Raw genomic sequence first — 27,482 nt, 5'->3', positions numbered from 1 at the left:
GATCACGTCCAACGTAAGTCTGTAAAATCAAATTAAATTGGAGCTTTTCAGTATGAAGATTATTGGCTTCCCAGCATCAGTTACCGTTAGCTAACTCACCGCTGTACTTACCTGCGGGGTTAAAAGTGTCTTGAGATGCTTCAGCTGCATTCCGAGGACGCTTTAGGAAGCTCGTACACAGAATAATATTATTATTGCTGGAATGTTCTTCAGATTCTTGGAAATTTTGTCGGTGAGCTAAAGCTAAGAGCTAGCGGGGAGGAGGGGGGAGACATCTTTGAAGTAAACATAACTGTGATCTCCTTAGTTACCGCTGGGGCGGGGACCTATGGTGCGTTTAAAACTGTGGGGAATACCAGCTTTTTCCGGTGTTGAGCCAAAAAGTGATCGTCTGCCATAAAGTGATTTCCGATGTTTCTATGTACTTTTATGTATAATGTATTTGCTTATATTGTGAATAGAGTGTAGTCAGTAGGATTTATGAAGGGCTTATATATAAAATGAAGAAATTACCTGTTTTTCACGTATGTTTATGACTCATTATTATACATTATAATAAATCCAGTCCTCTTTGGTCACTTAAAATATCTTTATAGAGTGTAATGTTATATTTGTTGTAATTTCTGCTGCCCTCTTCGCCAGATTTCTCTTTAAAAGACATTTTTAAGATCAATTATAGTTTTTACCCTGAAAAATAAAGAATATATAAAAGTCACTGCCAAAAACTAATTGCAACTTCTGCCTTGTGCCAGATCGTTGTTTCTCGCTCAAAGTGACTTGATAACATTCACAAGAGATATGTTTGACGTATTTTCCACAGATTATAGCTCAGCAAGTCATTTACAACAGTTTAAATACAGGCAATCGTTTTCTGGCAAATACCGGAAATCACTTTTTGGCAGACAATCACTTTTTGGCAAAACACCAGCAGCTTGTCCGCTTTTGTTTCTAGAAATGAATGCGATTAAATAATTAAAACTAGTGCAAAAGTAAAAAAAATCCCCTTGTTTATACATATTCGCGATCAGTTTAGCTATGATATGTGTACATTTCTGTTGAGAACAGAAACAGGAAATGTGAGCGGAGAGAAAAAAAAAAAAACTAATTGGAGATGCCGGGGATTGAACCCGGGGCCTCATACATGCAAAGCATGCGCTCTACCACTGAGCTACATCCCCTTCCGCGTTTCGGTTAGCGATGGTCCTCTATCTATAAATCTACCAGTGACCTGGGGATGGTGTGCATACTTGTGTTAAGAAGCGTAACCAATTTAATCCGAACATGTATGTTATGTTATGTTATGTTATGTTATGTTATGTTATGTTATGTTATGTTATGTTATGTTATGTTATGTTATGTTATGTTATGTTATGTTATGTTATGTTATGTTATGTTATGTTTAAGTATTCCCAAATCCATTCCTGAAAGGATGTCATACTTAATTTATCCCTTCTAAAGGGCCTGGAGGTATCTTTTGCTTTTCAAAATCTCCATATCATCAAATTCATTATCAACAGCTGAGATGATGAGAATGCAATAATCACACATTTCACGACAATGTGAAAATTAAAAAGTTGTAGGAACTTCTTTACTGGCAGCACTAAGAAACATTGAAAAATTGCAGGTGGTGTGGTGACGTAGAGAATGTGGAGGTGTTAAGTTTCCAAAGTGTACCGGAAATCAGCGATTCTACCTAGATTCTACAGGGTTTGATATAAATAAATCAATATGAGACAAAAGATCAGCATCTCAGCTTTTATTTCCAGGTATGTATGTCTGGATCTGATACACAGTTCAGAAAACAGCACTTTTTGTCTGAACCCACTCATTTTTCTTGTGAGCAAAAGAATTGGAACAGAAACTTAAAATAGACTAAAGTGAATAAGACTTAATATCTAGTTGCAAATCCTTTGCAATAGCTGCATCAAGCCTGTGACCCACTGACATCACTAAATGTTTGCATTCTTCTGTTGTGATGTTCTTCCAGGCTTTTTTATAGGGTTTAAGATTAATGAGCTTGTCCCAGAAAAAGCCATGCATACCCAAGCCATGGCATTACCTCCACTGTGTTTCATAGATGAGCTTGTATGTCTGGCATCGTGAGCAGATCCTTTCTTTCTCCAAACTTTAGCCTTTCCATCACCTTAGTGAAGGTTCATCTTTGTCTCATCAGTCCATAAAACTGCCTCTGCCTCTGTACTTCTTGGCAAGTTCCAGCCTGGCCTTCTGTTCTTCTTGCTAAAAAGTGGTTTACATCTTCTGGTGAAGCCTCTGTACTTTTGTTCATGAAGCCTTCTGCAAACAGTAGATTGTAATAACTTCACGCCTGCCCTCTGGAGGTTGTTGCTGACATCACTAACAGTTGTTTTAGGGTCTTTATTTACAGTGCTTACAATGTTTCTGTCATCAACTGCTGTTGTTTTCCTTGGTCTATCTGATCAACATTTTTGTTCACACACACAAAAAAAAATGGGTGGGTTCAGACTAAAGGTGCTGAATTGTGTATCAGATCCAGAAGTAAATATCTGGAAATAAAAGCTGAGGTGTTGAAATTTTTGTCTCATATTCAGCTTTTAATGTCAGACTCAAATGTTTCCAATCTACAGCAATAAATAAATAAATAAAAGTATTGGCCTTACTGTTCTAGCACTTTTGGAGGGGAGTGTATATTAGGGCTTTGGCAGGGATCTGCATATACACCAAGCAGCATTTACACCAAGCAGCATTTACACCAAGCAGTGCAGGTCGAGGGCTCTGAAGATCCTAAAACAGCCCAGCCACCCCGGACACTCTCTTCTCCCTGCTCCCATCAGGCCGGCGTTACCGCTGCCTGAGGGCTAAGACTGAAAGGTTGAAGAAGAGCTTTTACCCACAAGCCATCCATCTGCTCAACTTTGAGCCCTAACTGGACCATTATTGCACAATGTAAATAATATAATATTCTATAATTCTGTGTGTATAGTGTATAGAATATAGTGTGAATTACTTTTTATTCTCCTTATTTATATGTGTGTATGTATATATGGCTGCAGGTACAAAATACATTTCACTGTGCATTGTACTGTGTATACTTGCGCATGTGACAATTAAACACTATCTTATCTTATCTTATATCTTCATTTGAACCACACATTTCTGGTTTAATCCGTTCACCTTTTTAAAATGGAGCCAATTAAAATATGGGACATTGTCTCAACACGGTGCCTCACATAATGCTTGTCTGCATTTTTGGAGTTTCTGGAGTAACCTTTGTTGATTTTATTACATTAGAAAAAAAAACAAGTCTTATGAGGTAGTGATTCATTAAAGTCAGTCAAGTCAGGATTGCATCATTGTTACAACTGTATTTAAAATATTCCTTAATGTGCTCATAATTATCTTAGTTTTTTTGTATTTCTAGGTATATTATTATTTTTATTTAATTCGAACTAATTTTGTTGTGTTTTGGTTCTGAAAGTCCTGACTTTTTTTTTTTTAAACCTTTGTCGGGACTAAGCTCTTTGAGTCGTTCAACTTGTGTTTTATTTTGAAAATCCTTTATGGAAGCGTGGAGCGTGAATGCGTCAAACTTACCGGCGCGGCCTGCGGGTCGACTTCCACGCTGCTGGCGGCGCGTGTGGAACGCTTCGGTGTCAACGTCCCGTCCGACTAACCAGTAAAGTATCAAACTTAACACATTTGTTTTGTTTTGGTGTTCCCGAATTTAACTTGGATTAATTACAGTATCTCCAGGTTTGTTTTGGAGGAGCCAAATCTCATGTTTATTGGTGTTTTTTGTGTGTGGGGGGGCGGCTCAGTCTCATTTACATCCTTTGCTTCCGCGCGGCAGAAGGTTCACGTGGAGACCGGAGCTCATCACTTCACTGGAAACCCATCAGTTTACCGGTATCAGCAGTTAGCCGTAGCTATCCTCACCACACAAAACGGCAAAGATGGCAACCCTGGTTTTGGAGGACGGGACGACGTTCAAAGGCCGACTGTTTGGTGCGAACGTGTCGATATCCGGAGAAGTTGGTACGTGTTTTAGAGGGTTTTAATACAGAACAGACCTCAGCTGTATTACTGTGCATAATCCACCTCTGGAAAACATAAACAAGACAGGGTTGAGCATTTGTTTTAGTTTATTGTGTAAGTTGGGTGTTTGATGTGGTTTGCCCCTTTGTGCTGAGACGCTCTGTAAAGCGCCAACCCTCATAACGCTTTGCCCCTCAGAGCCAAAGTCCGTTTAAAAAGGTCTCATTAGAGCGTGAAATAGAGTGACGCCGTCATAGACTTTATCAACTTTCAGTACCTGCCTGTGTGTATTTTGGCAGACTGATGTGACCAGTGAGCTGCTTGCTGTGTCGTAATAGGCATGCCGAATTAAAGATTAGACAATAATGATTTTAGAAACAGTCAATTTTTTACCGCCGGGTCTGCTTGAATTTAGAGATGAGCGACTCAACCTTAAAGTGACTAAATTTTAAGTGTAGATTGGCGGGAGGAAGTACAGCCCAGTGGAATGTGTCTCTGCCGGGCGTCATAACCCATTAAAGGTTTATTACTGAAACACCAGGAGGTAAGACACACTAATAAAAAAAAGACTGTAGAGCTCAGGGAACATCAACACACTGTCAATAAAAAGTAATCAGATGTAGAGAGTTAACGCTGCTGCGTGAGTTCATGTTGAGCCACACTGTCAGATTTTATATCAATTATCAGAAAGAGTTATTGAAAATAATTAACTTTCTAGTGTTAGTGATCACTCAGAGAGCACCAGACTACACAGGTACCTGTGCATTCATACATCACTGAATGAAATAGTTTTAATACCAGAAGCCTGCTTTACCATTTGGCAAAAACGAAAAATGGGCTTAATGAGAATATATATCATATTTATTACACACAAACATAGTTGTGATGAGATACAAAGTTATCATTGTGCATGCAAAGCCAAGTATGAGATATTAAGTCATAATTATGAGGTACAACTTCATAAAGTCATCCAAGTCCTAATCATGAGAGCTCAGTCATTAAAGCAAGGAAATAATTGTTATTAAAATTGCATCAGTGCACTAACAATCCGTTAAAGAGCAAACAAAACTAACCTCAGTTAACATGCATTAGATTCATTTAAATACTGCCTTTTTTTTTTCCTCAGGACTACAATGTTATGGTATAATTATGACCTAATATCTCATATTTATGTCATGTATCTAGTGTAGTGGGTTACACAGTCACCTAACAAGCAAAATATTCCCAGTTCGGTATCAGGAAGAGATAAAATTCCCTTTGGGGTTTGGCATTCGGTGTAAAAATCTGCCAAATTAAAGCATGTGGCACCTTCCAGCTGAGGCAGCGCCTTGTAATTATACTCTGACTCGTTTGTTTAAATTAACTGTGTGGCAGATTTAAGATGTGATATGCTGAAGAATGTTTTGTGTGTTCAGTGTTTCAGACGGGGATGGTGGGATACCCCGAGGCTCTCACTGACCCATCCTACCACGGGCAGCTGCTGACCCTCACTTACCCTCTGGTTGGCAACTATGGTGTACCAAAGGATGAAGAGGGAGAGTTTGGGCTGAGCAGGGTAAGCACTTATTTACATTTAAAACTTGCAATATTTAAAGTGGAAAAGTGAGTTAGTAATTTCCCTCCAGGACACGATTTTATCTGAATGAAAGAGGACTTAATAAAAGACGCCGTCTTATCTGATGTTGTCGTCTTTTTCAGTGGTTTGAGTCGTACAAGATCCACGCTGCTGCTTTGATCATTGGAGAGCTGTCCGAAAGTCCCAGTCACTGGAGTTCAGCCAAGTCACTGGACCAGTGGCTCAAAGAGCAAGGCATTCCTGGATTACAAGGTCAGAAACCCAATGTAAAAAGCGATATGTTTTAGCTGAAAATGTCTTAATATGTAAATAAGAATAAGATTAATTTAACATCTAGAATATAAAATAATAACAGATGCGAGCGTTTCAGTTTAAATGCTACACGTTGTTTCCATTTTCTCAGGTGTCGACACCCGCTGCTTGACCAAAAAGATTCGAGAGAAGGGGACCATGTTGGGGAAGCTGGTAGTGGATGGGACTCCTGAGGACAGCATTCCCTTTGATAACCCAGACAAGAGGAACCTGGTCCAAGAGGTCTCCATGAAGGTAACCCACCGACAATGCTGTGGTTGCCTCATCGAAGCTCTGACGGCTCTCTAGTGCTAGTAAAGTGGATCATTTATGCTCATGATAAATTAGAAACTCTGTGATTTGATCTTTGGCTTTAATACTGTGCAGGTTGTTATGTTGTGTCAAATAAAGCTCCAAAATAAAATTCAAGTGTAGTGTTGACACCGCAGTTCGAATGAGAGGTTTTGAAATCTGCATTTCTTCCTGTTTGTTTGTCTGCAGGAGCCAAAAGTGTTCAACCCGAGCGGCAGCTGTCGAATCACAGTGGTGGACTGCGGCATCAAGTACAACCAGATCCGCTGCCTGGCTCAGAGAGGAGCCCGCGTTACTGTCGTACCCTGGGACCACCCTCTCAGCACCGCCGGTCAGTAACACACACGCTCACAGCCACTCACACAGACACACACACCTATTGTGACTTCATTTGGTTCATGTTATGCCATACATTTGTTTCAAGGGAACTCGTATTGTTTCTATCTGTTGTTATATAAACAAACGTTTTTTGTCTTTTTCCAGATTTTGATGGTTTGTTCATCAGTAACGGTCCCGGGGATCCGCAGCTCTGTCAGGCCACCATCACCAACGTGAGAAATGTGGTCTGCGTGGACCAACCGAAGCCTGTATTCGGCATCTGTCTCGGGCACCAGCTGCTCTCTCTGGTCATCGGCGCAAAGACCTACAAGATGAAGTGAGTACCTCGAGCTCAATGCTTGCATAAACTGAAGGATAATGTCGAACTATGTGGAACTAAGTGCTTTTAAACTTGTACCACAAAGACAAATTGCCTTTATCAAGCGATGTGATCATTGCTGTTTGTTTGCAAGATTACACAAAGAACTACAAAATAACGCCGCTCCATTATAAGAAACGAGGTCAGCATTGTAACACTTTGAAACTTAAAGCTTAGAGCATTGATGAGCCCGTTAATGGAAAGCGCCTTTAAAGGCTGAGGAGTTAAAAGTTGATTCAGTTTGTTGTGTACTGATGGCACGCACTGATGTCTGTCTTTTGCTGAGCCCCCGGGTCACTGGGGGCACCCTCTACGCTCTCTAAAAGCAGAGATTTACACACTCGCACACTTTCTTTGGGAGCGTTGTGATGTGAAATGCAGCTTTCTGCTGTTCTCAGCAGTCTGGCTTCTCCCTTATGATCACCAGAGTGTTGATTGAGCGTCGCTGTTATGAAAAAGGCTGAATAAACATGTCAAATTCTGGAGCTCTGGCTGGGAAGGTTAGGGGAGACTCCACAGATGGGAGCTTTATCAGGCTAAGTCTGAAGGTCAGGGTGGCCTCAAATATTCCCAGTGTTCTGCAGGAATGTGGCTGGCATCCCAGATTAGGGTTACTCATGGAGATTCTTTCTGACAGACTATGGGTATAAAACATGTGGTCCTACAGCATGTTTTGTCTGTTCCTGGAGGGGAAGTCTAAAGCTGGTTTTGCCACCTGGGAGCCATCTTCACAGCATGTCTGCATAGACCAAAGTAAAAAGTGAAAATAAAGCTATAACCTTTATTTCACTGCTCACTAGAACATCGAAACTGAATGTATATAATCTCCAATCAAATCTAATTTAAAAACAGCTTCAAAAGTTTGGCCACTCTGCTCCAAAATGATTTTTAAAAGGTCCTAATACATGTACAGAATTTCACTACATAACTTTTCCATCAATCAGGAGTACTGACAAAATTGACCGTCCCTCACTAATATGACCAGATCAGCTGAACCACAGCTGCATCTGCAAGCATCAGTACTACGATAATGAGTCGCTGTGTGTTCTGTCAAACTGTTGAAACGGTCGTAACCCTGAAACATGTTGCTGATTGGCTCTTTTGAGGCAGAGGCGGGACGGCCCGAGATCTTTGCCGTGTCAGAGTTCTCTCTTCATGAATCATTGAATTCCAGGTCTGGAATGGATTCATTTGTGTATTTGTGGATGGATTCATTTTCTTATAAAATTAATATATATAATAATAATATATATAATATAAGATAATTCATCCCTTTGATGTTTTTTGTGAACGTCTGACATGAAATATTCAGGTTTGCTCTGTCCTTCAGTGCTAAATTGGCACAAGCCTCAAATCTAGTTAAAGCTTCATGACTTTTTTGGGGTAATCTTGCCAACTAACAGTGAAACTGAACCATCGTACAACCTCTTTATTAAAGCTTCTACTATTATAATGCCTCATCAGAGGCATACACTTTGTTAACAGTGGAAAATGTCTTTAATTTTTTTTGTTTTATTAGCGCTTTATTTTTCTGTTGTTTCTCAGGTATGGTAACCGTGGACACAACCAGCCGTGCATCCACAAGGGGACAGAACGCTGCTTCATCACCAGTCAGAACCACGGCTTCGCTGTTGACCCCCACACCTTGCCGAAAGACTGGGACGTGCTCTTCACAAATGCCAACGACCACACCAACGAGGGCATCGTGCACAGCACCAAACCCCTGTTCAGGTAATGGTCTCTGAGAGATGGGGTCCAGTGGTGATTCACTCCATAAATAACCGGCTCTGGTGGCTTGCATGAATGTGTTCTGGATAAAAAATGTGATTAAATCATTTGCGATCCCTTTCATTCAGCGTTCAGTTCCACCCAGAGCACATGGCTGGTCCCACGGATCTGGTCGGCCTGTTTGACGTCTTCCTGGAAACGGTGAAAGACCATAAAGAGGGCAACACTGGAAAATCTGGTGACAAGATTTTTTTATTATCTTTAAAATTGTTATTGATATTATTTTATCACTAAATTACTTTTTATTTATTTTTCAGCATATTGATGTAACTGTCACTGTGAATTAGAAGAGAAAGCCTTTGTAAACGTGGCTTGTGTAACAATTAATTAGTAACAATTTGCATGTGATATTTATTTATTTTTCCCAGTGAAGCAGCGTCTGATGGACCACCTCACCTTCACTGCTTCCCCAAAGACTGAAGAGGATGTCAGGCCCAGAAAAGTCCTCATCCTAGGCTCAGGAGGACTCTCCATCGGCCAGGCTGGAGAGTTTGACTACTCCGGCTCGCAGGTAAAGGCGGATAAATGTTTTTTTTGGGATGATTTGCAAACTGGAAATTTGTGACGGTGGCCTTTTAAAGCTCTTAGTGAGTTGAAGATTTACAGAACACCGCTTGATTACAGAAGATGTTGAAGTTGATCACACATTTTCTGTGCTCCTACTGATGTTACTCTGCTCTGTTTTCCAGGCTATTAAAGCTCTGAAGGAAGAGAATATCCAGACTGTGTTGATCAATCCCAACATTGCCACTGTCCAGACCTCCACAGGTCTGGCTGACAAAGTCTACTTTCTGCCGATTACACCGGAGTATGTCACTCAGGTATGGATTCTCTCTGTTGTAACTAAGTAACTGATAAAAGAAGAGAAACTGTGGACATGGAGAAATTTGAGGGCCAAGAGTTTTTTTGTTTGTTTGTTTGTTTTTATCGGTCAATTCTGTCTCCAGATTTTCTGTTTTATAAACTCACATGTAACACAACCCACCAAAGAACACAGCATTTCTGGATAATTGTTTTAGGACCAGAGAGACATTTTATAGTTTTAGTAACTGTTGGAGTCTTTTTTCTGCGTCTGCCTGGTTTGTAGAACAGCAGCATTTTTTTTTTTTTTTATCTCCTACTGTGGATAAGAAACTTTGACTGACATGGAAAAACAAAAGATCACTTGAGCTGCTTTTAGTGCTGCAACTGCAAACAGCAAAATGTCATTCCTGGGCCCTTTCCCAGAGCTGTTTGGGGGAAAAAAAGTGTTATATGTGCACACTGAAGTTGTTCTGGGTATCATTTCTATGTGGTTTGAATGCTTCGTTGTTACAGGTGATAAAAAACGAGCGTCCGGATGGCGTCCTGCTGACTTTTGGTGGTCAGACCGCTCTGAACTGCGGTGTGGAGCTGACTAAGCTGGGTGTCTTGGAGAAGTATAAAGTGAAGGTTCTGGGAACTCCGGTCTCCTCCATTGAGATGACTGAAGACAGGAAGATCTTTGTGGAGAAAATGGAAGAGATCAATGAGCATGTAGCTCCCAGTGAAGCAGCGCTGTCAGTGGAACAGGTGAGGAGACACATTCACCTACAAAACTTCACTTCTGCTTTGTTTTTCCCACCATGAAGTCTAAATTGATCTGATTAACTCTGCTGTAGGCGGTGGCGGCTGCTGAGCGTCTTGGCTATCCCGTCTTGGTTCGTTCAGCATTTGCTCTCGGAGGCCTTGGCTCTGGTTTTGCTAACAACCGAGAGGAGCTGACCTCTCTGGTTACGTCAGCATTCGCTCACACCTCTCAGGTGCTGGTGGATAAATCCCTGAAAGGCTGGAAGGAGATTGAATACGAGGTGGTGCGGGATGCCTATGACAACTGTGTCACTGTGAGTAAGAAGAGAACAAATAATATATACGCCAAAATAACTAAGAATGATTTAAAATCACTTGTTTTTCCTGCTGCACCACTTAAGAGTTCTTTCCTCTCGTTAAGGTGTGTAATATGGAGAATATCGACCCCCTGGGCATCCATACTGGGGAATCCATCGTGGTGGCCCCCAGTCAAACGCTTAACGACCGCGAGTACAACATGCTGAGAAATACAGCCATCAAAGTCATCAGGCACCTCGGCATCGTGGGAGAGTGCAACATCCAGTATGCTCTTAACCCTGAATCTGAACAGGTATATGTGAAGACGTGGGTTATGAAAAGCATAAATCAGATCGTAGGGTGTTTTTCTTCTATTTTTGTTGTTCAATAGCAGCTTGCAAACAGCTTGTAGATGTGCTACCACCACCTGTATTGCCACCATCTAATTTTAATATTATGAAAATTATTATTCCAGGTTTTTTTTTTACTCCTGGCTCAGCAGTATATGATGTCAGTGAGACTGGATATCTTTCACTGACATCATCATCCAGACAGCTCTGGCTATGAGCGCCCACTCTGCTCGTGAGGGGCAGCCAATCAGAAGAAAGTTGGTTTCAGACAGGGGAACTGAACCGATGAGCTGCACAGAGACCTCCTTTAAGTTATATACAGAATATTTTAAACAGTGAATCATGCAAAGCTCCTCTTAGGGTGACACCCTCAGGAAGGAAGCTCTTCCCGAGCCTGCTGGTGTGGGTGGAGGCTCCTGTAGTGCTTGATTAGAGTGAGCTGGAGCTTTGGTGATGCGTTTCACCCTGCCAAGGCAGCATTTTTGATAATTGTTCTAAAAGACTTATTTTGTAGAAGAGTTGATATTGAAACAAAGTCCTTCTAGATGCAGCTGCCCCTGGGGACTCCCCTGGGCTTATATTTTGAAGCTGTGTTTAAATTATCTTAGATTTCAAGTCTCTAGGATTGCATGTATACACTCAGCAGTCAAATCTGAAGAAACATCTTATTAGGTTTGCTGATTTTGATCCACAATAAGGTTTTAAAAAGCTTTACCTTCTAAATTTTTAAGTTTAAGATTTTAAGTTTCTGCCTCCGTACTTGCTGTTGTAAAATTCTCCTGAAGGTTTGAATTGCACGGTTCAGTAGATTTTAAAGGAAAATTGTTTAATGTGTCACCGTATTACCTTGTTGATCACATTCATTTCATACAAATCACAACTAGAGATACCGGGCGTTGAACACGTAAGGAGCTGCTGTCTCTGTTCCTGATTAGTGTGCAGTACACCCGTGTAATTCCCTCGATGTCTCTGGTTGAAACACAGTTTGTTTCATCTTCCACGTATAATGTTTTGCAGTACTACATCATCGAGGTGAACGCCCGTCTGTCGCGGAGCTCTGCTCTGGCCAGTAAAGCAACTGGTTATCCTCTGGCCTACGTCGCAGCTAAACTCGGTCTGGGAATCCCGCTGCCACAGCTCAAGTACGTCTCTCAGTTTAAGGATAGCAGGATTTTCCCTTTAAAGAAGTTTGACTATAAAGCACCCCTAAATTGGGTGATATAGTCATGAAAAATATTTACAGTACTTTTGTCTTTTTGTCTAGAAACTCTGTCACCAACTCGACGACAGCAAACTTTGAGCCCAGTTTGGACTACTGTGTGGTGAAGGTGCCTCGCTGGGATCTCAGCAAGTTCCTCAGGGTTTCCACCAAGATAGGCAGCTCCATGAAGAGTGTTGGTAAGAGGCAATAACCACAGCTGCAAAAAATTTTGTGTGTGTGTGTGTACTGTTGTCAAAGCAGATTTCTTCATGAGGCCATTAAAGTTTTATTTTACTGCTTTATTCCATAAGCTTTGGTCAGAAAGTAGATCTTTACCTGTACAGGTACAGAGGCCGGGTGCTTATTGTTGGGCTCAGTGCTTGATCCTTTTTCTCAACAGGGGAGGTGATGGCTATTGGCCGTAGCTTTGAGGAAGCTTTCCAGAAAGCTCTGCGGATGGTGGATGAGAATTGTGTTGGCTTCGACCACACCATCAAGCCCGTCTCTGAAAAGGTAAAAAGCAAAAAGCAGTTTGGCCCTCATCTCAACACCCCCGTAATCTTTGTTAAGCTGTGATGAATCAGTGTTACTCTCATTTTATCACTTTTTTTAATACGTTCACATTTGCTGAGTGAACCTGTCCACACGCCGTTTGAGGAAAATGTCATAAATTTTTCTCTACTTCAGCTCGGTTTTCAGTTTTTTAAAAATGGCAGAGCAAAAAATGCTTTGCCTCATTTAATGGTGGAAACTTCCAACATTTTCAAGTGCTCATATTCTCCTTTTTGGAATTTTTTTGGAACATTGAGTGTGTTGCATATCTTTTTTTATGGATGTGAAATGCCTGCAGACTCACTTTATGTCTGCATAAAGAGCCGTCTCTGACACTATCATGTTCAAATTATCTGGTGAGCCATTTACATGCTTATGGCTTCTGTGTTTATGTTGTTAATCATGCTCTGCTAATGTGCGTGTCGTTAATTTTATGAGAAAATAAACCCAAATATCTGACCTGATGCTCATGACTGACAAATAACTAGCACGACATTATGTCAGCGTTAATGTTGTGCTGCCTCCGCTCACCAGGAGTTGCAGACTCCTACAGATAAGCGTATCTTTGTGTTGGCGGCGGCGTTCCGAGCTGGCTACACGGTGGAAAAGCTGTACGAGCTCACCAAGATCGACCGCTGGTTCCTGCACAAGATGAAGAACATCGCGGACCACGAGCTGCTGCTGGAGACCTACAACCAGGTAAGGCTGATCAAACATAAGGTGGAAAAACTGAGAGCCGTTCCAGATCGATCGATGTGGATTCATTTTCCTCTCACTAACGTGTCCATCTAGGATGAGAGCACCATGCCTCCAGAGTTGATGCTTAAGGCCAAACAGCTGGGCTTCTCAGACAAGCAGATAGCACTGGCTGTACAGAGGTGGGTAGGACAGCTGCTGTGTGAAAGGAAATATTAATTTGTCTTATTTTAACTTAATCTCAACGTCCTCTTTGATCAGTATATTTAAATTATATTGTATATAAAGTGGCATTACACAGTCTTAAACAGCAAAAGAAAACTGATTGAAGGTCTTTTCTTCCTCAGTTTCCTCTCTATCATTAAATCCATGTTTCCCTCTCACAGCACAGAGCTGGCTGTCAGAAAGCTGCGTCACGATTGGTCCATCCTGCCAGTGGTGAAGCAGATTGACACGGTGGCAGCTGAATGGCCGGCCCACACAAACTACCTTTACCTGACCTACCACGGCACCGAGGATGACCTGAGCTTCGGCGATCCGCACGTCATGGTGATTGGCTCAGGCGTGTACCGCATCGGCAGCAGCGTGGAGTTTGATTGGTGTGCTGTTGGGTGCATCACAGAGCTCAGGAAGGTAAGAAGGGTACTGGAGGCTCCTCGAGATTCAGTTAATGTTTTACTTTTAAAACATAGATGCAAATTTTGATGTTTCGTGTAATAGGTTGCTTATTACATGTTTTGAAATTGTTTTGGTCATGGACGCCAGAGCCACTAATCCTGAGCATTAAACCATTTTCAGATGGGCTATAAAACCATCATGGTGAACTACAACCCCGAGACAGTCAGCACAGACTACGACATGTGTGACCGCCTCTACTTTGATGAAATCTCCTTTGAGGTAAGTTTTCGTTCATACTGGAAACTTAATTAATGTGACTTTATTTAAGTCCCACTTTCTGGATGAAAGTAGCCCCTCTAGTTTGACTGATGATGGCATGTATAGATATAAATCCTGCACCGTCTCCTGGATTTAATCATGTTAAATAATAATGTCAGGTTGGAGTCTCCTTTGGCTCTTCCTTGCATGTCATCCTCTCTTACTCCCAAACCTTCTCTGTCTCTAATAAAAGCATAAAAGGCAACAAATCAGTAAAATAAGAATGTCATAGCTCTCATGAGTCTAAACATAAGGCATGCTAATCAATTATGTTTAGAAATAGGATTTGAGTAACTTTGTCTCCATCTGTTACAGTTATCTTATTCCAGCTCCAGGATATTTATTGCTGAATTTCTGTCTTTGAAAGGCTTCATTTTACTGTTTTGTTCGTCTCTCTGCAGTTTAAACTACTTCCTTTCAGGCATTCATAGTTAACAGGGACTTTACAAGCTAACTACCACCTGCGGTTTTATCCAGCTTTACTTCACTGGCTGAGACTTGTCTTTTCCACATCTGTTATTAAATTTGCTTGTACATGTATTAATCCTGCTTGATGGTGCAGCGGGTCATCTCGAGGTAAATATTTCTATGCTGATCTCAGGTGGTGATGGACATCTACGAGAGGGAAAACCCAGAGGGGGTGATCCTGTCCATGGGAGGCCAGCTTCCCAACAACATCGCCATGTCGCTGCACCGCCAGCAGTGCCACATCTTGGGAACTTCGCCGGAGTTCATCGACAGCGCCGAGAACAGGTTCAAGTTCTCACGAATGCTGGACACCATCGGCATCAGCCAGCCACAGTGGAAGGAGCTGTCAGACACGGAGGTACACCAGACTGAAAACGAGCTAAGCTTCTGTTACTGATGTATCCAGTATACTGTAATACTCCAGTGTTGCAGTAATATGCCACTAAAATATATATATTTTTTAATATTGTATTTGTATTGTATTCAATGTTTACATTTCTTTCTTTTTTAGTCGGCTGTGAAGTTTTGCGAGATGGTCGGTTATCCCTGCCTCGTTCGCCCCTCTTACGTTCTGAGCGGAGCGGCCATGAACGTCGCCTACGGTGACAGCGACCTCGAAAAATACCTGAGTAGCGCTGTAGCAGTATCCAAGGAACACCCTGTGGTCATCTCTAAATTCATACAGGAAGCGAAGGTAATTCAAGGGATGATAATTACAGTAAATTTATTGCTAAATATGACCAAGTTGAGCGTGTAATATTCTTGGATTTCACAGGAGATAGACGTGGACGCTGTCGCGTGTGACGGTGTAGTGATGGCCATCGCGATTTCTGAGCATGTGGAGAACGCCGGAGTTCACTCTGGTGATGCCACCTTGGTGACGCCGCCTCAGGACCTCAATCAGAAAACCATAGAGCGGATCATGCAGATCGTTCATGCCATCGGCCAGGAGCTGCAGGTCACCGGACCATTTAACCTGCAGTTAATTGCCAAGGTGAGAAATCCACTGGATGTAGGCAGTGGGATGTGGAAGTGCTGTTACTGAGGCTGGGAATTCAAATTCAAAGTTGACATGTTTTTTTGTTTTTTTTTTTTTGCGTTTTTGGCCACAGCAGCTTTTGTTAGCAGTGGAGAGAGACAGGAAATGGGGGAAAGATACAGGGGAAGACACGCAGGCAAATTGGCAACAGGCCGGGGCGCGAACCCGCGCCGCCCGCACCGCAACGCGGCGTGTGTATGTGGTCGCTGGCTTCACCACTAAGCCACCCAGGCGCCCCAAAGTTGACATGTTTGCTCAATTTTTTAAAAATTCTGGGCAATTAATGGCCTTTCTTTGATCATACAGCTACAAACGAGTAGATTAATCAACCTTTTAATCCTTAAAATGTTGCAAAACTGTGACTCCTAAAAAAAAAAAAAAAAAAAAAACAATCTCATGGAGAAAAGAGATTTGAGATTTAACCTGAAATGAAAGTTTTCTGATCTCAGCATTTTGTAGGCAGCAGAGAGAAAAATCTGACAGTAATAATTTTACTTACATCTAATAAAAACTTCAAAGGATCATTTTTAAAATTATTTTCTTAATAAAGCTAACTCTGATGTAACAAAAAAATACAACAAATGCCACGTTCATGCAGTAGTAGGTGTACAAGTCCCTTTGAAAAAGGCTGTTGGATGCAGTTTTGCAGTGAATGTGGCTCAGAGCCAGCACAGGGGGCACCAGGAAAGAAGAGATGAATGTGATGTTAGTCTCTGAGACAATCTTAGCTTCGTTTCAGACCTTCAAATAACTCGAGTAGGTGGATTGAGAAGAAGGTTTACGCCTGCTTCCTGCACAGGAAGCAAACTAACAAGCTTCATCCATGACCAATGTGAGCTTCTGCTGTAGAAACAGACTACAGGTATATCCTGTTATTCTACCCTTTAACAACCATTACTGCAGCTTTTAAAGTAAACTGAATGTGCCATTGTTTATTCTTCAAAGTAGTGATTAAAGGAAAGGTGCAAAGTACATATGAAAATAAACAAAGGACAGTTATATCCTTTATTGGCACTACTCAGAATAATAAGTCGTAATAATAATAATAATAATTCATCGCTGTTATGTTTCTCATCAGGATGACCAGCTCAAAGTGATCGAGTGCAACGTCCGGGTTTCCCGCTCCTTCCCCTTTGTGTCCAAAACACTGGGAGTGGACCTCGTTGCTCTGGCTACTCAGGTCATTATGGGGGAGGATGTGGAGCCAGTGGGCCTCATGAAAGGGAAAGGGATTGTGGGAGTTAAGGTAAGTAGCCTGAATCCAATCATAAATTTTTCTCTTGATGTAAAATCATTTCTGTGGAAATGGATTTCTGGATTCCTTGGAACCAAATGTCCTCCAGGTCCCTCAGTTTTCTTTCTCTCGGCTGGCCGGAGCCGATGTGGTGCTCGGCGTGGAGATGACCAGCACTGGAGAAGTAGCCTGTTTTGGGGAGAACCGGTACGAAGCTTACCTCAAAGCCATGCTCTCCACAGGCTTCAAGATCCCCAAGAAGAACATCCTGCTCTCCATCGGCAGCTACAAGGTACTTAATAAGAGCAGATAGGGATGCAGACATGAACACTGAGTTCAGCTCATATGTGCTGCAGCTGGCAGGACAAATGATGCATTTTAGTGGAACACAGTGGCGCATTAAGGTCCAGTCACAGCCTTGGGTTGTGTGTTTGCTAAATGTTTTTGTGGCTGCTCAGCCACGCAAGGTTAAAAAGCAGATTTTATGCAGACAGATCTGCTTCATGATGGTGTCTGATGATAAAAATCAGAAAATGAACAAATTCAAACCACAAAGTTCCCAACAGAACTGAGGACCTGACTGCTGTTTGAACTGTTTATTTGTATCTCTATTAGTTGCCACCACCTTAATTTCTAAATCAAATCCATCTCAGTTACATAAACAGAAGAATGATAAACTTTTATCGTAAACATTTTACTCTGGCTTCCTCCTACAGTCCAAATATCACTTTAACTTCTAAATGTTTGTAGGTGTGAATGTGAATGTATATATGTGGCTGTTTGTCTCTGTGTTTGCTTTTTCCTGTGCAGTCAAATGTCAGTAGGAGTGCTGCCACTAAATATTAATACATCACATCATGCTGTATAATGTAGCTGAACTCTTAAGTGGGACCTCAAAAGTGAGTTCATCATGTAATTCTTGGCAGAAAATTAATCTGTAACCAGTTTAAGTTATTGTTTATTAATGAAATGGATGCAATTCAGACAGAAAAGCAGTGCAGTCAGATGTATACGGGCTGAACGGTTTAAAACGGTCGTCTAGCAGTGATTTTTCAGAGTTATTATGGTGACTTTATTTCAGCATGGATGGCCATTGAAAGCAGGAAGGATTTAAAAAATATAAAATAATATATATAAAAACTCCATTAAATGCAAATACATAAAGGCCAAATAAATAAAGGCCAAGATGAAAGATAAAGTCAGGTGAAATAAGACCGTTCAATGTCCACCGCAGTAGATTTAAATAGTTGAGTTCATCTGATTTTGAGTTTCTTCAGATTGTTCCACTTGTGAGGAGTGTAGCAAACAAAGACATGTTTCCAGTTTCAGGACTAATGTTATGATTTTTATCATTTATTCTGATTATTTTTGTGTTTGCAGAACAAGAGTGAGCTGCTGCCCACCGTGCAGGCTCTGGAGTCTATGGGATATGACCTGTACGCCAGCATGGGCACCGCTGACTTCTACACAGAACATGGAGTCAAGGTATTTATTCTGACACGAGCTTCATTATTTGATTTTATTGATTCCCAACCAGCCAAAAAAATGGAATGAATAAAAACAATCAGGACCTGGATAGTTCAGACGCAGGAACTGCATGTAATTAAACACAGTGACTATAAATTGACTCGATGTGGCCTAAAACCAAAGATCTCTGCTGTAACAAAACCTAATTTGAATTAAAATCAACTTACCCTGCAGTGGCACATCTGCAGATGTTTGTGATCATAAATACGATCATGTTTATGTTCACTCATTTTTAAGGCCAGTTACATCTGTGTCATTAAATTAAAGATGCCAGCTGAGCAGCAGTTATACCTGGAGACAGTGTAGATATCTGTAACTGTTAAATACACTTTACTAAAACTCTCTTTTAAGTATCAGTCTATTAAATACTTCCTGAATGGATAAATATAATGAAAACAGGATCAAAAAGAGCTTCTGTCCTCTTCTCCAGGTGACTGCAGTCGATTGGCCGTTTGAGGAGGATGACAGTGAATGTGCCACCAAAGAGAAGCAGCGCAGCATCATGAACTACCTGGAGGAGAACCACTTCGACCTGGTCATTAACCTCTCCATGAGGAACAGCGGAGGTCGAAGGCTCTCCTCCTTTGTCACCAAAGGCTACAGGACCAGGCGAATGGCCGTCGACTACTCCGTCCCACTCATCATTGATATCAAGTGCACCAAGCTCTTTGTTCAGGTACGCTGTCTCTTGTTTTCCTCTCTATTTGAAGATGATCTATTAAGCTACTAGCCTGCAGTTGCACAGGAGCATAAGTAGTAATGAGGGGACTCGTTTGCAGGCTCTTCATCAGATCGGAAGGAGTCCACCAGTGAAAACGCACATCGACAGCATGACATCCCAGACGCTTGTCCGTCTGCCAGGTGAGTGGTTACAAACATCACCTGGGTGGTATCTATTGCAGCGTAGTGTCACACACAGAAAATTTGGGGTGGGCGAGGTATGCGCTCTACTGAGTGCCCTTCTATTTTTTTTTTTAATATATTGATTAATTGAAAGTAAAGTCTTATTTCCATATCTACTAATCTTGGATTTTCATGTTATCCTGCTTCTAGAAACATCTCATTGCAGAATCTAAAAGAAAGATGAATCTCATAAATGGGTGCTTGTGTGCATCTAATCACGGGCTCTTTTGATACCAAGATATCCGGTCAAACTTTTCGTTTTTTGATTGAATCACAGGTCTGATCGATGTCCACGTTCACCTGCGGGAGCCTGGCGCCACCCATAAGGAGGACTTCTCCTCTGGTTCAGCAGCTGCTTTGGCGGGAGGAGTGACCCTGGTGTGTGCGATGCCCAACACTTCCCCCTCCATCATCGATGCTAATAATCTCGCTCTGGTGCAGAAGGTAAGCCCTCATGCTTTATTTTTTAATCTGTGGCTGCTTTTGGATCAGTTCAATGGTATCTGTAATGGTGTGTGTGCAAAGGGACTTTTTTTTTTTTAAACTGATGCTTAGTGAGGCAGCTAGTAGCCTTGACAGATGGCTGAGATGCTCCTGAGCTACACGTGATTTCATGACACTTTATGTGGGCTGTGTTTTTCTTGTAAGCTCACCTCGTATTTTACAAAAGGACGCAAAATGTGTTCAATGAAGATGTGATAGCTGCACGAGTGAGACCTGCTGTGATGGATGGTTTGGAGATGGTGGCACTGACAAAAAGACAGGAGGCTGAGCTGGAGGTGGAGGTGGCAGAGTTGAAGATGTTAAGATGTTTGGCTGGGAGTGACCAGGATGGAAAAGATTAGAAATACTCCAGAGGGGCAGCTCAAGGTTGAGCAGTTTGATGACAACATTGAGATGTTTTGGACATGTGCAGAGTAGGAAGAGTCAGGAAGATGCCAGGGATTGGATGAGGTGGAGGCAGATCTGCTGTGGGCTTCACAGGCATAAAAACATATCAAGGCATACAGGCATACCCACATTCATACATGGGTAAATAGCCCTGATGTAGTTTGAATAGTTGTAATAAGCTCAATGAGCATATAACTTATATTTGTTTATCAGGTTGTTTGGCACTATGGCATCATTAGCCACGTCAGACAGCAGGCTGTGGAACCTTTCTATAGATGGTGGTTCATTCTGGTGGGTAGTTGTGGTTGCCTTTGACAGAAAGGATTTAGAAAAAAATTGTAGGTATATCTTAATGTATAACTACTCTTTGTGCAGTTTTATATGACAGTAATAGATGAGAAAGTATGGCACACATGGTCTTACATCATTTGGAAACTACAGTTATTACCTACACTCAATCCCAGCTCAGGATTCAGTACATTTTTTTGACTGATGTGAGATAAACTCGTGTTATGTTGCAGCTAGCCAAAGCAGGCTGCCGCTGTGACTACGCCCTGTACGTGGGCGCCGCCTCCGACAATGCAGCTCTGCTGCCGCCCATCGCCAGCCAGACCGCCGGCCTGAAGATGTACCTGAACGACACGTACTCCACCCTCAAGATGGACAACGTCTCTCTGTGGATGGAGGTAGGCTGAATGGACAGCTGGATTTTAAATGTTATTGGAGGCGGTCGTTACAGGTGCTCTGACTAAACTGTGTAAATCTGTCTAAAGCACTTTGAGAAGTGGCCCAAGCAGATGCCCATTGTGGTTCACGCTGAGAAGCAGACGGTGGCTGCGATCCTCATGGTGGCCCAGCTGTACCAGCGCCCAGTCCACATCTGCCACGTGGCCAAAAAAGAGGAGGTAAAGAGCTGGTTTTCATATTGTTGTTTATTCTGTGGAATTTTAGTAAGTATTTTATTGGATTATTGGGTTATTTTACATTTAGTCAGCTCTTGTAGATTGTGTTTAATCTTTAGAAATAAAGTGCAGCTTTTCTACATTACATCATGATGCTGTAATTTCATTTCTCCTGATTTCATTTTCAGATCCTTTCCTACAATTTTAATACTTTTTAAATGGTTTTCAGATCCTGATAATCCGAGCTGCAAAGCAGAAGGGCATCCAGGTCACATGTGAGGTTGCCCCCCACCACCTCTTCCTGTGTGAGGAAAATGTGGCACAGATTGGCGGTGGTCGAGCACAGGTGCGACCCATGCTGGGAACACGTGAGGACATGGAAGCGCTCTGGGAAAACATGGACATCATCGATTGCTTTGCTACAGACCACGGTTAGAGAGCACGCATTTCTTTCACCAAACATGCAGACAAACCTGTCTTAAAAGCTCCTGAACTGCATTTTTTTTTTTTTTTCTTGTTTTTTTAGCTCCTCACTCCGTGGAGGAGAAGAACAGTGAGCAGTCTCCTCCTGGTTATCCCGGTCTGGAAACCATGCTGCCTCTGCTGCTCACCGCCGTCAGCGATGGGCGTCTGACTTTGGATGATATTGTCAGACGTCTTTATGACAATCCACGCAAGATCTTCAACCTACCAGTCCAGGAAAACACCTATGTGGAGGTACACAGACAAACACACGCAGTTAAACTTAAGAAGCCATTCCTTTACTTTACTTACTTACTTTATGCAAAAATGAACAGACTATCAATAACCTGACAAACAATGTTCCTGATTATTTGTCATTTGTGTGTTTTTCAGGTGGACCTGGAGCAGGAGTGGGTTATTCCTCAGGCAATGCAGTTCACGAAGTCCAAGTGGACTCCATTTGAAGGCATGAAGGTGAAAGGTAAAGTCCGCCGCGTGGTCCTGCGAGGAGAGGTGGCCTACATCGACGGCCAGGTGAGCATCCACGCACGCGCCAGTTTGTGTTTTACGAGCTCTCTGTCTCCGGGTCTGTGGTGACAACTTCAGTTATAATAATTTTTTTGTGTGTCCATATTTTCATTTTGCTTGAGCAAACAAACAGCAGAAATATAAATCATTGTGTATTAAATCACACGCACAGAACCCTGTTCAAACTATACAATTAAGGTGAAAATAAAACCAAACGTATTACAACGATATAAGCACGTCATGAATCGTCTGATTCTCAGATAGAAGAGGAACTTCACTGTTTATGTAAATGTTCACATTTGTGTGAGTTGTCTGACTGAAGATCATCTCCTGCAGGTGCTCGTGCCTCCAGGTTATGGTGAAGATGTGAAGACTTGGGGCACGTCCTCCACCCATCCTCCTGAACCTGTTAAAGAAACTCCAGTGGTACTAAAAGGGACTCCAATAATAATGCAGCTGAATTGTGTGTTGTGTTGTGTTGTGTTATACTATGCTTTAGGCTCAGTCTGTGTACTTTTCCATTACTTCTGCTTTTATGATGTGCAAGTGTGTTTACAGTCTGCTAAACGATGTGCTCTCTGAGTACCTGAATGTTGTACTCACAACAGTCAATGAGTGTAGAAAGAAGTATTTTAACAGCAGGGTAGAGTTAAGTTATCTGTGAAAAATAACCAGCTCTGTTAGCGGCGTGTGAGACACAGATATCTGCAAGTTGGTGCTGAGCGTCTGTGTTTTGTCTTCTTTACTATAGAAGAATTTAATATAATGCGCGGTCAGATGTTGGCTGAGTTACAAAAGTTTACAAAATGCAAAAATGCAGGCACAATTTTTGGTGAGTGCACAACTGGCCAAGTTTGATGACAAAAGTAAGACAAACATTTATAGTCTGTATGGATCTCGTCCTCTGCCTGGGTACTATTTAACGTGTTGTGTGCGTTTATTCTGTTCCATCAGACTCCTGAGCGTCGGCGTCCGACTCCTCCCCGTGAAGGCGTTCGGACACGAGCAGCAAGCCCGCGTCGGGGGGCTGGAGAAGGCCGCTACCTGCTGCCGCCCCGCATCCACCGCTCCTCTGATCCTGGACTGCCACCAGGTACTACAACTCCCATAATGCTTTGGAACAAATATTTTTTTATGTATTTGAAGCTGCTTGTAATGTAGTTCGTTTGAAGAGTAACTAAAGTATAACAAAATAAAACCTTTTTTCCCTGCTGCCTCCAGCATCAGGGTTTCCACCAGTGAATTACAAGCTGGCCTTTGGACCATGAATTAAAAATAAATCTTTTAACAAAAGGTATAAATGGGTTAAAAAAAAAAGGGTTAATATCATTTTACATGTTCTGCTGATATCGCTCCACTAATCAAGATAAGCAAACTTATTCATTACTGTCTGAAAACAAGGTTAAGTGAAATTTTAAGTTGTTCAGTGCTCATCCACTGGTTTCTAAGTCGAGCATCTTGGTGTTCTTTATGTGTCCACTGAGTAACTGTGACTCTTATCTCCACAGAGATGGTCATTTTCCCATCAGCCGGTGCTGGTGACGGTTACAGCCACCCTCCCCCGCTGTCCAGGCTGCTGTCCCCACAGTCCGGGTCGGGACAGGTGCCTCCTGGTCAGGTGTTACACCTCCAGATGTCTCCTCTGCTTCACCCACTGGTGGGCCAGCACATCCTGTCTGTCAGGCAGTTCAGCAAGGAGCAGGTACACCAAAGAAGATAACACTGCAGTAGTGCGTGAACAGGGTCTCTGTGGTCTGAAAATCCACCTGCTGACATGTTTTTGTGTCTGTTTCAGATCTCACACCTGTTCAATGTTGCTCACACTTTGCGTTTGATGGTTCAGAAGGAAAGAAGTCTGGAAATCCTGAAGGTATCTCCAGAAAGCTCTTCGTGTTACTGTTTATTGTTAAGACGAAACTAACTTGTTTTTTTTCCACAGTTTATTATATATGTTCTGTTACAGTGGCAGATGTCCGTATCACACGTGGCCAAAGTTATAAAATAATGAGATCAGTGCACGTTAAAGTAATCCCTCATTCCTTCCTGTCCAGGGTAAAGTGATGGCCTCCATGTTCTATGAGGTCAGCACTCGCACCAGCAGCTCCTTTGCAGCGGCCATGCAGCGTCTGGGTGGCTCCGTCGTCCATTTCAGCGAGTCCACTTCCTCCTCACAGAAGGGAGAATCGCTGGCCGACTCAGTTCAGACCATGAGCTGCTACGCAGACGTCCTCGTGCTCCGTCACCCATCGCCTGGAGCTGTAGAGGTGAGTTTTAGACATACTTTCTTTTGTGTGTGTGTAACATTTTTAACTGCTGGTTAGGGGCAAAAACAATTTGGTCTCTCTGAATTTGAGTTTCTGTGTTGTCTTAGAGAGCATCCCGCCATTGCCGTAAGCCGGTGATCAATGCAGGCGATGGTGTCGGGGAGCACCCCACCCAGGCCCTCCTGGACGTCTTCACCATCAGAGAGGAGCTGGGGACGGTCAACGGCATGACGGTGAGCGACAGTGAAGCGTTTTAATGAAATCCTCAGCTGGAATAAAAGCTCGTGTAAAAACACGTTAAAACTCTGGTTTTCAGATAACGATGGTGGGCGATCTGAAGCATGGCCGCACAGTTCATTCCCTCGCCAAGCTGCTGACCCAGTACCGCATCACCCTGCGCTACGTGGCTCCCAAAAACCTCCACATGCCAGCAGAGATCATCAGCTACGTGGCCTCAAAGGGCATCAAACAGGTTAGAAATAAACATGCTTACACCGCAAAGAATATATACTACAAACTGCTAAAATCCTGACTACTACTCATTTTTATATCAGTTTCACAAATATTAAACATTAAAATGATATTTTTGCAGGAGGAGTTTGACAGCATCGAGGAGGCTCTGCCTGACACCGACGTCCTCTACATGACGAGGATCCAGAAGGAGAGGTTTGCGTCTGAGGACGAGTACGAAGCCGTAAGTTTCATTTCATCGAGTGATTTTTAGTGTGTGACCCGGACTGACCTGCAGGTCAATTTTGAATGAACTGAACTTTAACTGCACATCCACTGTTTATTTTATCTGTGTGAGAGAATGATCCATAATTGATTGACTAGCGGACAGTCCTCTCTTATTTTGAAAGTTCCAGTTCCAGTCCCACTGCTTCCCACCTCATGTTGGCCATGTTGCTGCTGTAGTTGTCTTTAATATCATTAAGCTGCTTCATAAGAGGGGTTTCATCTCATAGTTGGACATATCCCAGACTCCACATGCTGGAGATCAGCTACGGGATTATGTGTGTCCCTTTAATCTGAAGCAGCAGCAGGTGAGCAGCTCGTTCATGTGCTGCTCCAGAGAGTTCACAGAAGCTGAAGAACCACCATCAGCAGCTGCAGGCAGAGATGCTGAAGCTGGAGTTCATCCTGATCGGAGAGAAGCTGATTTGTTCAGTTATTCTTCACGAAGTACAAAGTACAGATAAAGCAAAACTTAGAAATACAATTATCTTAAGACAGCAGCGTATGTGCTGTGAAAGACAGCGTAGACACACTGATTCACATGTTCCCTCATGCCTCACTTTCAAAATAATGTTTCAGAGTAAAACGGTACTGAATAACCGTTTTTCATTGGAGATTAAAAACCAGATATCCCATGTGTAAAATCGTGACTCACAGGAGTGTTTGTAGTAAAATGAGCTCAAAGAAAATTGAAGTCAGAAGCCGGAGGTGAACATGGGTCTTCTGTGTCTGTTTCTCTGTCAGTGTTTTGGTCAGTTCGTCCTCACCCCTCACATCATGACTGGAGCCAAAAAGAAGATGGTCGTGATGCATCCGCTGCCCAGAGTCAATGAAATCAGGTGAGTTAAATATGTGACTGTTGTCACTTTGTGACTTTAACTTTCTAAAAGTTCAGAGTACGTTGTTGAACTTTTGCCAGGTCGGTTCAGGGCTGTGAAAAGTCCACACTGGAATTCTATCTGGGCCACATTTCCAGTAAATCTCTTCTTTGATGTGAGGCAATACATGAAAAGTCTTGATTCACTTGAATGCAGCATCTGCAGCTGACCTCTGTGGGGGTAACAACTGGAGTCTCTTGAAATTGCCCCTCTAAAAATGCCTTGAATGATGAGACCTTTGTGTGCTGATCATCTATCAGTGAGATCACTGATCGCTTACACTTACTGTTTTCCTATAGAGGTGAACTAATCATCTGTTTCTCTGTCTCAGTGTGGAGGTGGACACCGACCCGAGGGCGGCATATTTCCGTCAGGCGGAGAACGGCATGTACATCCGAATGGCCCTGCTGGCCACCGTACTGGGCCGATAAATCCGTGTGTCACTTCTTTGTGGGACAAACTGTTAGAGAAACATAAATGTCAGACACGGTATCTTCTTTCCTGAAATCCATAAATTTCTCATCTCCTGCCCTTGACGGGTCGCAAGTAGGATTAAATACTAGATTTAATACAGAGTCATAGTTTATAAAAGTGCTGCTTTTTGTTCCAGTCACACAGATGTTTCTTTTTCCTGCTGTATTTCAAGATGACTTTATTTTTACATGTCTTAAAACAGAAAACTCCTTCTTAACCTGAACTTTTAGGGACCACAGAGAAACTTTCTTGTTTGAGAAGGTTTAGAGATAATCAGTGTTTGTGCATCGATGTGGCAAATCGAGGAGCAAAGGGAAGGAAGAAAAGGAAGTGGGTGCTGGTATCATTTTTTTAAAAGTATTTTTGATATCTGGGTTAAACCTGCAGCTGCTTCATCTGCTGTGTATAAAGGGACCAGTGAGGATGTCAGAGGGTTAAGTCCACATTTTACTTTGTCTGTTTGGACCGATTTACTGAGCCTGTTACGTCAGATGATTGTGGGGGTGTAACAGTTCTCCAAACCCACAGAGGCAAAAATAATCATTTGGCTCATGAACAAAAACAAACTAAATGCTTCTGATGTATGTCCACTTTAGAGCTGTTACACCCCTCCCCTGCTTGTATGCAGAGGTTGTTTTCTGTTGTGTTCCTTTTTTTAAAGAAAAGTGTTGCATTAACTGAAGATGGAAACGCACAAATATTCTGAAAGCACAGTCTATGATGATGATGATGATGATCTCTGTAACTGTCAGTGATTTCTTACTTTATGTTGACTTTTTTTTAATCAAAATGCAAATGATATCAGTGAAGTGTTGGAGAATTATGTTTGTGTCATGTGGAGCAATAAATAATAAGAAAAAGACATTTTTCTCCTTTGGATCATCATCTAACACCCTCCACAAATTCATTCCTGCAGTTT

General features: G+C 42.2%; 2 protein-coding genes and 1 non-coding gene across 5 annotated transcripts in view; 1 reads left to right on the top strand and 2 right to left on the bottom strand.

The window, feature by feature from the left end:
• ift172 (intraflagellar transport 172) overlaps nt 1-307 on the bottom strand; it is a 60,055-nt gene extending 59,748 nt beyond the window's left edge. For both annotated transcript variants that reach the window (XR_004019195.1, XM_030721801.1), the window contains exon 1: nt 112-307. Coding sequence is in view for 1 of the 2 variants with exons in the window: in XM_030721801.1 (XP_030577661.1) it covers nt 112-150 (39 nt within the window). In the remaining variant the exon portion in view is untranslated. The remainder of the gene's footprint in view (nt 1-111) is intronic.
• A 799-nt stretch (nt 308-1,106) lies between these two features.
• Nucleotides 1,107-1,178, bottom strand: trnaa-ugc (transfer RNA alanine (anticodon UGC)). Its single transcript has one exon. It is a non-coding gene; the product is annotated as a tRNA-Ala (tRNA).
• A 2,400-nt stretch (nt 1,179-3,578) lies between these two features.
• LOC115774482 (CAD protein) lies at nt 3,579-27,412 on the top strand. 2 transcript variants are annotated; one of them, XM_030721799.1, is made up of 45 exons: nt 3,579-3,655; nt 3,830-4,014; nt 5,430-5,569; nt 5,713-5,842; nt 5,994-6,136; nt 6,383-6,524; nt 6,677-6,848; nt 8,436-8,621; nt 8,747-8,856; nt 9,047-9,189; nt 9,368-9,499; nt 9,996-10,229; nt 10,319-10,540; nt 10,648-10,836; nt 11,891-12,015; nt 12,138-12,271; nt 12,475-12,587; nt 13,161-13,325; nt 13,419-13,504; nt 13,709-13,955; nt 14,121-14,219; nt 14,860-15,084; nt 15,238-15,420; nt 15,502-15,720; nt 16,844-17,011; nt 17,109-17,291; nt 18,380-18,484; nt 18,957-19,202; nt 19,306-19,387; nt 19,707-19,873; nt 20,842-21,006; nt 21,094-21,225; nt 21,452-21,653; nt 21,749-21,939; nt 22,078-22,218; nt 22,549-22,638; nt 23,167-23,305; nt 23,721-23,914; nt 24,008-24,082; nt 24,264-24,476; nt 24,584-24,709; nt 24,793-24,948; nt 25,069-25,170; nt 25,956-26,050; nt 26,421-27,412. In XM_030721799.1, exons 2-45 carry the CDS (start codon nt 3,933-3,935, stop codon nt 26,518-26,520), a joined length of 6,693 nt encoding a protein of 2,230 aa, XP_030577659.1. In that variant the 5' UTR covers nt 3,579-3,655; nt 3,830-3,932; the 3' UTR covers nt 26,521-27,412. The 2 variants fall into 2 exon arrangements, with proteins under 2 accessions (XP_030577659.1, XP_030577658.1); XM_030721798.1 differs by having other exon boundaries at nt 3,594-3,732.
• The last annotated feature ends 70 nt before the right edge of the window (nt 27,413-27,482 follow it).

Source organism: Archocentrus centrarchus, chromosome 24, assembly GCF_007364275.1.
Source record: "Archocentrus centrarchus isolate MPI-CPG fArcCen1 chromosome 24, fArcCen1, whole genome shotgun sequence".
NCBI classification, from domain to species: domain Eukaryota; kingdom Metazoa; phylum Chordata; class Actinopteri; order Cichliformes; family Cichlidae; genus Archocentrus; species Archocentrus centrarchus.
This window is presented reverse-complemented; position numbering and strand designations above follow the sequence as displayed.